General features: G+C 33.0%; 1 protein-coding gene across 1 annotated transcript; it reads right to left on the bottom strand.

Moving 5' to 3' along the window:
• Positions 1 to 213: 213 nt before the first annotated feature.
• On the bottom strand, positions 214 to 10,921 carry LOC109109339 (ras-related protein Rab-32-like). Its single transcript, XM_042773539.1, has 3 exons — positions 8,881 to 10,921; positions 8,154 to 8,431; positions 214 to 1,104 (listed from the first exon to the last, which is right to left on the bottom strand). Exons 1-3 carry the CDS (start codon positions 9,092 to 9,094, stop codon positions 967 to 969), a joined length of 630 nt encoding a protein of 209 aa, XP_042629473.1. The 5' UTR covers positions 9,095 to 10,921; the 3' UTR covers positions 214 to 966.
• Between the last annotated feature and the right edge of the window lie 478 nt (positions 10,922 to 11,399).

The following is an 11,399-nucleotide window of genomic DNA, read 5'->3' on the forward strand; positions in this document are numbered from 1 at the left end:
TCCATGCACAGAATTCGGAATATGCTGGCAGCCTACAGTGAGTTGAGGCTGCTGGTTGAACGGAGTATTGTTTGCTCTATATAGGCTAGTCCAGATCTCTGGGGGGAGCATCAGGGAGTTCTTCACTTAAAAATGCGCAACAAAATTGGGTCACACTGGGAACGGCTTCCTATTTCTGTGACATTAACCATTGTGTATGGAAGCTGTGCATCATGCTGATGTATTTGATCACTTCTGTGACCTGGATAATCACTGTATGGGACAAATTTCACTTCTTTATTTTAAATAATTGATCATTTTATAAACTTGATAAAACAGAGCAGGGCATTGGGCTTAATTAGTGTATGTTTTTGGCCTCTCAGTTAGTAAAGTTTGCAAAAACTATATGAACTGAAATGGAAATTCTGCCACTTTTTGTCAGATAATGTAAAGAGAGATTTATTAGCTTGCAATCTGAGACACAGCATGACACATTTATGCTGCCCTGATGGAATATGGAATATCATCCTGAAGCTACATTTATTTTTCATCAGTGTAACTTCATTAAATTATTTTTCATTTTAAACATTCTCTCCTGCTATTTTCCAAAGAAAACAAACTTTTGACGGCTATGTAGGAAAATATAGGCCACGTCCCTGTGCACGCTGCTTTCTGCAGAGAGAAACATAATGAATTTGGCATTCTGACAGCATTTCTGTTCACTCCTGAACTGTTGTAGGCTGAAGTGTGTACGGCGGATCTCGGTTAGTCTCCTTCCATGCTGATGTATTTAATAACCCGTGAGCATATTAAATGAGACACATTGCCACGGAGGTATTTATTAGATCAAACTCATTCAACGTGGTACTCGTTCATGGCCCCCAAAATGTATAGATGAATATTAATAATTGACAATAAAATTAAATATAAAAAATCCAAACTGCAAAATGATATGCTGTATAGAAACAAGTCATTTAGAGGTCTGAATCAGCAGCAGGAGTTGCTCTTTGACTGCTGTTGCAGGTTGATCTGCATGTTCTGCTCTTCTTCTTTCACTAATTCCTCATTGTTTTGGAGAATGTGCTTCACAAGGAATTTAGCAGCTTCATCCACATTGATATTCTCCTAAAACATAAACACAGCAGCAAAACTCCATTAAATCTAGCTACATCAGTTTAAATCTAGTAATGAAACAGAAGTGGAATAGTAGAAGTGATACACATTTTATAATAGTATAGGCAATATTATAAACATAACATACTGTAGTAGCTAAACATACAATTTCTTACAAAACTATTTTGAAAATTATAATAAACTATATATACAGTAGGTGGTAGTTAAAAGTGTTATTTCTTACGAAGCTATTTTGGAAGTCGTGGTGTATGTATATTTAATTAGAAGCTTTTGACCGCTGAGTGGCGCTTTAATCACAGGTTTACAAACAAGCGCATCAAAGCACATTTTCGCAAATAGACGTCAGCTTTGCCTCACCGAAGTGTTATATTTGATTGCAGTCGGGGAAAATGAAAGAAAAAATATTTATTATTCACAGATGAAAGTTTAGTCCTTATGAAGATATGTGCGTTTCTTATAACGAATTCAAGCAGGATAAATGTCAAGCCTATGAGCCTGTGCTTATATTTTCTCTACACCATATTTTAGATTAGACACATTTAAATAGTGTGCAGTATTATTTATATAATATGAATTATGTGTTATATTATTAAAAAGAAAATTAAAAGTGATAAAAGTGATAGCCTATTGTGATAGGCTTGCGTGTTTTATAAATTATTTTCTTTATTTTAGTAAAACGTAAGGCACTGTATAATTTCGCTCCCATTATTTAGGCCTAATTAAAACAAGAAACGAATAAATTAAACCTGCATGATTTAACTAAATCATTGCAACTCTAAAGAATGGATGGATTAATAAAACGTCCTCACTTATCAACAAAGTGCACACGATGTAAAAAAAACAAAAAAACAAAAAAAAAGAGCTTCATTAATTGACAACTTCAGTGATTTTAAATGGAGTCTTCTTTGCTTGCTTTCATATAATTTAAGTAAAGTAAAAATAAATAAATAAAATAAATAAATAAATTGCAGCCGCATTTAAATGCAGGTTTGTATAATATTCCGTTAAATATCAGTGCAAGATTTGCTCTGCATGATGCTGAGTGCACGCAGCATTTATTCTTATTTGTCTACATATTTTATCTTCATTACAAATCTTGTTTGGTTTTATTTTGGATAATTGCATGTAAAAAATATTTACTTTGTAATGCATATGGAAAATGTGAATTATTATTTATATTCAAGTGTTTGTGCAAAAATTGCGCATGCATGACAGGGAGGCGCCCTCTCGATCATGTAATTTTTTTCCTAATAATGAAATAACTGAAAATTGTGGCGTCTCACATACATGAGAAATATACCTACAGAAAGCTTGAAATGTCTTTTAAACGAATCAATTCAAAACGAAAGCATTATGTAATCTATGAAGGTTGTTTTTCTGTTTAAAGGCGCGTCCATGTGGAGAGAGTCAGCACTGTGAATTTCATCTTGCAGCCGACAAGAAAACATTTGTTTATTAATAAATGATTAAAATGTCTCCTTTTTCATAATTATTAGGCTACTTCTGCCTGTGCTTTTTGACAAACTTAATGCATGTTCTTGAGCGTGGAATATATTAAGGCTGGATTATAGTTGTAAATTTAATATAAACTTGCGATTAGTTGAATAATGACAAATGAACGACTAGTAACTAGAAAAATCTTACATGGGAAGTAGACCTATTAAATACCCTCTAGACATCTCTGTTAAAGTTTTTAAAGATTTTTATACGCGTTTGCATAAATTCTTCTTTCAGAACGGTCTGTAATGGAGAGATGCCTTAACACTGATTTTTCCTCTGAAACACAAAAACGAAAATTGAAATAAAATAAATATTTTATGTTTTGAGAATGATTGGGCTCAAGCCTCCCCCGCGCTTCTGAGACACGCTGCCGAGCAGAGTATGAGCGGAGCGGAGTAATTCTGACTGAAGAGGAGCGGATTTTTTAAAAGTCGGAGCGTCGTGGTTTTCACTCGCTCCAGCACCGCTCCATCACGAATACAATTCATGCCAACAGCCCGTAATATAACTGCATATTTAGCAAGAATTCACATGATAAACATATTTAGCTATAGCTTGATACACATAATATCTCCGATCAGAAGACTATAATGACGGCAATAGTCGAGCGGGATGTTACAGGCTAGTTCTCAAGTAATTTGTATTCCTTTTACTGATTATTTTCGGGTTAAAGCATGATTTAAAAAGATACAGCACATTCACACGTAATCGCTGTAGCAATAATGCATTCAAACAAATGTAATCTTACAGTAGGCTACTTCATCTGTATCTGATTTTGAATGAGCAGAAATCTGTAACAAATGCATCGATCTGTAGATAAAATAACTGACGAAAATGTAAACTGTTTTTTTCATCACAAACAAAATTTGCACAGCAGAAAGCAGCAATCATACCTTTTAATGCTGACAATTTTATTGGTTTGGCGTTTGGTAGGACAAAAAGTTTGCACACAATAGCCTTATCCCCTTTGAAACTCTCCTGTAATTTTATTTATTTATTTATATTTTATTTTTATAAGCTATTATGAACATAACATTTCAACTTTAGCCACGGAGTGAAGGCGGAGCAGTGTTTCTGGTATCAATGAACGCTGAGCAGAGGGATTATTAAATGCTCGGAGCGCGGAGGGAAATTGTTGCTGCTCCACTTCGCTCACATAGGCCTACTGTACTGCCGAGTGAGAGAGATGTTTCGCCCTGTATGAACAAGGCCGTCCGGTGTAGACACGGTTAGACAGTGTCTGCTATATTTACAAATAATTGATGTAAGAAATAAAAATAAATACATAACCTAAACCAGCGGCATAACGAGATGAAAATATAGACTAGAAAACTGATTTAGGCATAAACTTGGTCTGTCCTCCGTCCATGACACTGACTCACTGCAGAGTTGCCAGTTTTAATCTGAACAGCTCTTAACGCCGAGTGGATGGCATGATGGGCTAGTATTTAAAAAAATATATTTTTATATTAAAACTTGTTTTGAGCAATTTCTTTGTCATTTGAATATTGATTTTAAGTAGGGGGGGGGGGGGGGGCAAAAAAAAAAATCGATTTAAATTGTAAATCGGATTTTTTTTGTGAAAAAAATCGGGGATTTTTTTAGGCCATAGGCCTATCGCCCAGCCCTAATGCAACAGTTTTTTTTTTTTTTTTTTTAAGTTAAGGCAACCTCCTCTGAAATTAAGTTATAATAACTAATAAACTTTATTGCGCTATACAGTAGTCAACATTTGAAGTGATCAAACCTTTCTTTAAAGTTGTCCTAAAACCTGTTCTGCAAGTTTGAAACCCTCATAAAACTGTCCATATGAAAGAGCAAGAAATTCACACCTTTATCTCGACCCCCACAAGCTATACAGAACTACCCCAACCCCCTCCAGCTGAACTGAGCTCGGTCTGTTTTTTGGCTGTGAGGAACTGTGTGTTCTCATGTTACTGGGTTGAAACATGCCTGGACTCACAGCAGCCCTTCTCTTTTTATTCATTATTTTCCCGCAGCCCATATTATTATTTTCACTAGACCAAAATAATAACAAATTATCAATTGATAATTAATCATTATTTTTTGCCAAAATCATTGTTATTTGTGAAGGTAGGCATTTGCGGAAGGCTTTAAGACCAAGCGGAATCCTCCGTAAGCTGCTCCCGCTTCACAGCGCGCGGGACTCGCGCAAAACTGACCCCAACATTTAGCAAAACAGGAAAACATTCAGTCTGCCTGAAGGAAGACGTATATCATTGTAAGTTAATGCTGTTAAATAGAGAGTAAAAAAAAACACAAATCCAAACACCAGAAGCAACCTACACTCTCAGTGTTCTTTCACTGAAAAGTATGCATTTTATTTATTTATTCACAGGCTATATGGTTGAAATAGTAATATTTTAGTTGAAAACTTTAAGTGCCATTGTTTAAAAAAATGCATCAAATGTTTCATAGACCTTCAGTTTTAAAATCCCATGCCATTTGTAATTTCACTGTATTTTAACCTCCTAAATTACTACCCCAATTCTATAATGGTAAAATTTATTCAGACCGATGGCATTTTTATGACATTATTTATTTTTATTTTTAGAATAGGCTAATTGTAGCATAAATGGATGAATAAAAACAAATATAACTTTTTAACTGCAGGCAGATATAGGCCTATAGTATTTTACATTACAAATATTTGGATCCCTTATTTTATTAAAGAATAAAGGCTTATTTTCTTCAAGAATAAACATTATAAATAAATAATTAAAGAAAGAGCCTCTATTAGCCCTTATTTGTAGGTTGTAGGAGATATGCGAGCGATTCATAGATTAAAAAAAAAGAAAAAAGTGGGTGCTTGGTTTCAGAAAACGAATACAGCTCGTAAAAAATGCTATGATGAAAAAGTCATGCTAACTTATTAATTCATAGAAATAATTTAATTAAATTTTTTTTTTCGAGATTCAACTTGAATTTCAATACTATTAAACTGACTTTAAAATCTCAAGGAGTTTATAAGTTGAAACGGTAAAATGTCACAGTGCATGCTAGCCTAAATGAACTTGTATCTTGTATAGTATCCGAAGACTTGAGTGTATGTTAGCATAAAACTAACAATATAATTTGATTTTTTATTTTTTTTTAAATGAACAATTCCTATATAAAATGTGACAGCAACCTTTATATCAAACATTTTGAAATCGTCCACAGCTGAGCATCGCAGGAGGCAGATCTGAAGTTATATTTGTTTGTTCACGAAGTGAATGTGATGCACAAAGTAATTTTTAGATGCAATGGAAAAATAAAGCTGGATGAAAAACATACACAAACCCGCTAAAAAATAAATTACATTTGTGAGAGTTGCATTTTATTACATTCAGAAATAATAACGGCAGTCCTAATAATGCTATAGGCTAATGTACCAACAGGACATTTTTAGTTCCCTTCACTTTACAACAAATCCTTTAAATTTTAAAAAATGATCAGAACAGAACAAGAATTACAAATATATAATTCTAATGGATAAATATAATTGCAGCAGGCTATATAATAATATAGGCTTATAAACAACAACAAAAATAATAATAATTTAAAATAATTTAAAGCGATACATAAGGTTGGGCTTATCTCTCTCATTCGGGACAAATCCAAACATGTTGCACATTTGAAGCTAAACTCTTATTCATTAGGTAAAATAGGCTTTGGATTTCACACGTGTTTCAGTATGGACGAAAAAAAAAAATCATAATTAGCAAAATTATGCCAAAGTGGCCCGCTGCTCGCGCCGCATGGCTTGGTGAATGACTGCTGTTTCCAATGAATATGTGCGCGTGAGGTACCAGCGCGATCAAAGTCACAATTCACAATTATTGGTCACACAGTAAAGGCATAATTCAAAAATGCAACGTGTTAGCAGTTTGAAAAGTCAAGAATTATAACAGAGTTAATAAGAATGTTACGGTCGGTGGCTTGGTCCGTCTGTTTTCTTTGTTTTGTCCCTCCCTTGTTTTTCTTGGCGTTGCGCTATCCTTTTGGAGCGTGTACGTGCTCTATCTCTCTCTTAGGTGGACGCACCTGTTCGTGATTTGAGTGGCTGATTGATACGGTATAAACGTCAAACGAGGAGAGAAAGGAGATGGACAGATCTTGTGGGCCAGCCAGCAAACAAGCGTTTCTTTATTTGTATTTAGTTTTCTTTGTTGTTGTCTGTTCTGTATAATTTCGTTCCTGGGTTGGTATGTTCGTTAGTGTTGTGACGTCTGTTGGGAGTGAGTGAATAAACAGATTTGAGCGACTTCGCTATTTATTCGTTCTTGTTTATGCTACGTAGCTCTCTTCCCTCTGGGATGATATTTTGATGAGAGGTCGTAACAAAGAATTATTTGTAAATGCTGGACTGTTCTCATTTCACTCTGCAAATGGGACCTGAAGATTATTATTATTATTATTATTATTATTATTATTATTTTTAAACCAAGAATGAACAGAAATGAAAACATTTTAATCCGTATATATATATATATAATGACTGTTTAAAAACAATAGCATGCATAAGAGCCTTTGTGTAAAGGTTTTTTTTTAATTTTTTTGATGAGTAGACTGTAGCCTAAGACTATCCTATTTTTAATGGCTTTTAAGGATGTTATAATGTATATTATAATGTTATTGTTGTTTTACGTCTTCCTTTCATTTTACAATTACATTCAGTTCGCAATCCGTCCCTTTGCGCCACCTGGTGGTAGTTTCGCGAAGGATTTTAACACGCGACTGAATTTCAGTTAACGCCGCGGCCCTGCGGCGGCGGTACGCGCGGCGGCATTACTCACTTTGGTTGTCTACCATCTGTATATACTTATTTGTGTTTGTTTATATATGTGGCGGCGGTACGCGCGGCTTTTTGTTTAAACAGTGATACATTACCAGTTTTAAATAAATTATTCCTTTTATTCAGCAAGGATGCATTAAATTGATAAAATGTGACAGTAAAGACATTTATATTGTAACAAAAGATTTCTATTTCAAATAAATGCTGTTCTTTTGAACTTTCTGTTCATCAAAGAATAAAAAGAAAATGAATCATAGTTTCCACAAACAGGTCAAGCAGCACAATCATTTTCAACAATGATGATAATAAGAAATAAGTAAGTTTCTTGAGCAGTAAATCAGTATATTAGGATGATTTCTGAAGGATCGTGTGACACTGAAGACTGGAGTAATGATGCTGAAAATTCAGCTTTGCATCACAGGAATAAATTACATTTTAAAATATATTCAAATAGAAACCAGTTCTTTTAAATTGTGATAATATTTCACAATATTACTATTTTACTGTAATTTTGGACAAATAAATGCAGCATTCAAAAACTTTAAAGCGTTTAATGTTTACATAAAAAATGAAAATATAAGTTTAAAAATAGTAAGTAATGTATGTAATTAATAATACAAATAAGTATGCAATTAATACATAAACATGAAGGAGGACACTGGTTGGATGAGGATTGAAAAAACCCTGTTTCTTATCCAGAATTAGTCTAAATATGGAAATAGCATGATAATAATCCAGTCACCTTCGCTGATGTCTGAAACCATCCAATGAAGCCCTTCTCCTGGCAGAGTTTCTCCAGAAGAGAGGCGTTCCTCCGACACACTTTAGTCTCATCACATTTATTGGCCAGCAAAACAGCAGGGATCGGACGGCCGTTTTTCAACATTACTTGACCATCAAGTTCATGTTTCCAGTTCAGAGCTCCATCCAGTGTTGACCCGTTTGTCATGTCATACACAACAAACGCACCACTGGATCCTTTGAAGTACACACGGTTCAGTCCTCTTACACGCTCTTGACCTAAATAAACAAGAGAGAGAGAAAAAAAACACTTTTAATCAGAAAGCACCAAATTAGCCTTTAAGATTATTGTCCTAATTCTCCAGTTTAATGGAGGAACACAAACTGATCAGTTTACAGGCATTTCAGATTCATATGACTTGATATGTTTTACTTGCCTGGAGATTTATAGTCACTATATATGAATCTGAAAGTGACTTCACTGTGCCACTAAATGGTTAATAATTACCCCTGATGAGGACCAGCGGCACTAAAAAAACAACTATTTTTGTCAAAGTTAGATACATTTCTGTATCTAACTTTCATATTTTGCTCATGATACCATTTTCTCAGCATAGTACAAATATGTACATTAACATAATTAGAGATTTATGCACTGCTAATCTATTATGACCGAACAAAATAGCAACCAACGTTGTTCTACAATACTAATTACAACAAAGACTTACCTGCTATATCCCACAGCTGAAATCGCACCCGAGTGTGACTGTCCCAGTCTATCACCTTCATAGAAAAATCCACACCTATAGTCGTTTTCAACTCCTGGTAGAATTGATTTTTCACAAATCGTTTAACAAAGCTGGTTTTCCCAACTTTATGGTCTCCAATCACCAAAACTTTAAATAAATGTTCAGTGAATCCTAATTCTGAGTCTCCTGACATTTTCCTGGATAGCGATAACAAATCACATCTGCAGTAAATGACCTAGTTCTGATTTATTCTGCCGGTTAAATCCCTGTCATGTTTTTCAACCATGCTACCACCAACACAGATTGTCTCCAGCATTAAAAACAGTAAAACATAGAGTTTACAAGTTAAATCAAAGGTCAAAGTGTGAGTGTTTCAAGTGCAAAGCATGCATAAAAGTGACAGTGAGACACACAGGTGTTGAAGACTGTTCTTTAACATGGTCATATGAAAGCAATAACTGATCACATTTTGGGAAATTATTAACTAAACACTGCAGCAACAACCCTGAGAGCTTATTTACAAAATATACAGTATTTATCATAAACCTAATAAAACATGCTCACCTAAAATGATAAGCTAAACAGCCTCTGACAAAATACAGCAGAACTAAACGTCATCTGTAGAAATATAGTTTATCTTAAGATAGCTACTTCTAGGCTCATACAGTATGCAATAAATGATTGATTTAAAACATATAATAGCACAAATGTTTTCTTAAAGCTAAAGTATAGACTACAGTGTGCAGTCCGACAACATATATTGCACTGCAACAGAAAAATTTTTTTTTACAGCATAATAATTTCAGATTATATCTAAAAAGTTACCTGAATACAATCCTCTATAACTGCTTAAAATTCCACTATAATTTAGTAACCGTCATGTCATACAGGATTTAAATGGTCATAACAAGAGTATATAACTGTCTACATATGAGGACTTGTGGTACATTCTGGCGAAACTGTCGTCGGTGGCCCTGCTGAGCATTAGGGGATCTTGAATCTTCATTAACACATTGACTGTATGAAGCATATAAGTATTTGGAGCTGACATGAAAACATTTTACCAACAAGTAAGATAAGCTACCAAATACAGGTAATCATTTCTAATGAAAAAAAGTCATAATACAAACTCTAGCTTTATGTTATGACCATCTAAATCTAGAGATATATGATATATATTTACATTTTCTTCATTATTAAAAAACATAACAATCACATAAATAAATGATAAATAATATATACACTTACTATTGTACTTTAAACACACAAACTATATAAAAAGTACATTAAAAACAATACAGCATGAAAAAATACAGTGGTTTTGACATTGGCACTTGAAAACTACTGACTTTTTGCTACATTTTGCTAATAGATTTACTAGGCATTTGTTATCTACACTTGCTGTAGTTTAATGCATACATATGCTGCATGATTTAATGCTGTAATGTAGACTTAAAACTGTTTCATGATCAGGTTTGTTTAATATAGACTCAGTTTAAAATGTAGTTTATAAAAGTCATGATTGTATAAAATGCCTTAAACATGTTAAATTGCCACTGATCGAGTTGCTGCACATTGTTTGAATTCTTAAATCTTCATTTTCTGCTACAGTGGTTATTTTCTATAAGTCCTTTAGATGATTTGATCAATTATGAAATGCATAAACGGCTCAGAATATACAGCATCACAATGACTGGTGTTGGTGTCATGTCCACTACTGCTGCCATACTAAAGCAAGAGATAGTGACACAAATCAAAGGGTACCTACACATTTGGTTTCTTGCTTTTACTCAATCCAGCACTGACATTATAAGGTCCAAAATTAACTTTTTTTGCCACACCTACCAATTGCAGGTAAATTGAGAAAAAATACAGGAAGTTAAACTGTATTTTGCTTTATTGTTAACTAAAACTAAAACATAAAGAAACATTAAATAAATAAATAAATAAATAAACATTAGACAAATGTAATAAACTATATAAAAAAAACTATTTTATTTAAATGTTCATTTAGTTTAACTTAAAGTACTAAATTAACTAAAATTAAAATAAAAATCAATAAAAGCTATATAGACAATTAAAGAAAAAAACAACTAATAAAAATGACAAAAACACAAAATAAACTAAAACGAAAATGGAAAATGAATTCAAAATATTAATTTAAACTATAATAGTACATCAATTAACTTTTTGCCAAAGCCGCCAATTGCAGGTAAATTGAGAAAAATTACTGAACATTAAACTATATTTTGCTTTATTGTAAACTAAAACTAAAAACATAAAGAAACATTAAATAAATAAATAAACAATAGTCGAATATAATAAACTATTTTTTTAAAAAAAAACTCATTTTATTTCAGCTGGTTATCAAGACAACATCAAATTTTCATTTAGTTTGACTTAAAGTACTAAATTAGCTCAAATTTAAATAAAAATCAATAAAAGCTAAATAGACAATTAAAGAAAAAAAAGAAAAAAAACAACTAATAAAAATGACA

Source organism: Cyprinus carpio, chromosome A17 (genome assembly GCF_018340385.1).
Source record: "Cyprinus carpio isolate SPL01 chromosome A17, ASM1834038v1, whole genome shotgun sequence".
NCBI classification, from domain to species: Eukaryota; Metazoa; Chordata; class Actinopteri; order Cypriniformes; family Cyprinidae; genus Cyprinus; species Cyprinus carpio.

Coding starts and splice junctions, on each gene's coding strand:
- LOC109109339 (XM_042773539.1), bottom strand. CDS start 9,094: ATGTCAGGAGACTCAGAATTAGGATTCACTGAACATTTATTTAAAGTT. Junction 8,432..8,880: donor TCAGCTGTGGGATATAGCAG/GTAAGTCTTTGT, acceptor TTGTTTATTTAG/GTCAAGAGCGTGTAAGAGGA. Junction 1,105..8,153: donor GGTTTCAGACATCAGCGAAG/GTGACTGGATTA, acceptor TTTATGTTTTAG/GAGAATATCAATGTGGATGA.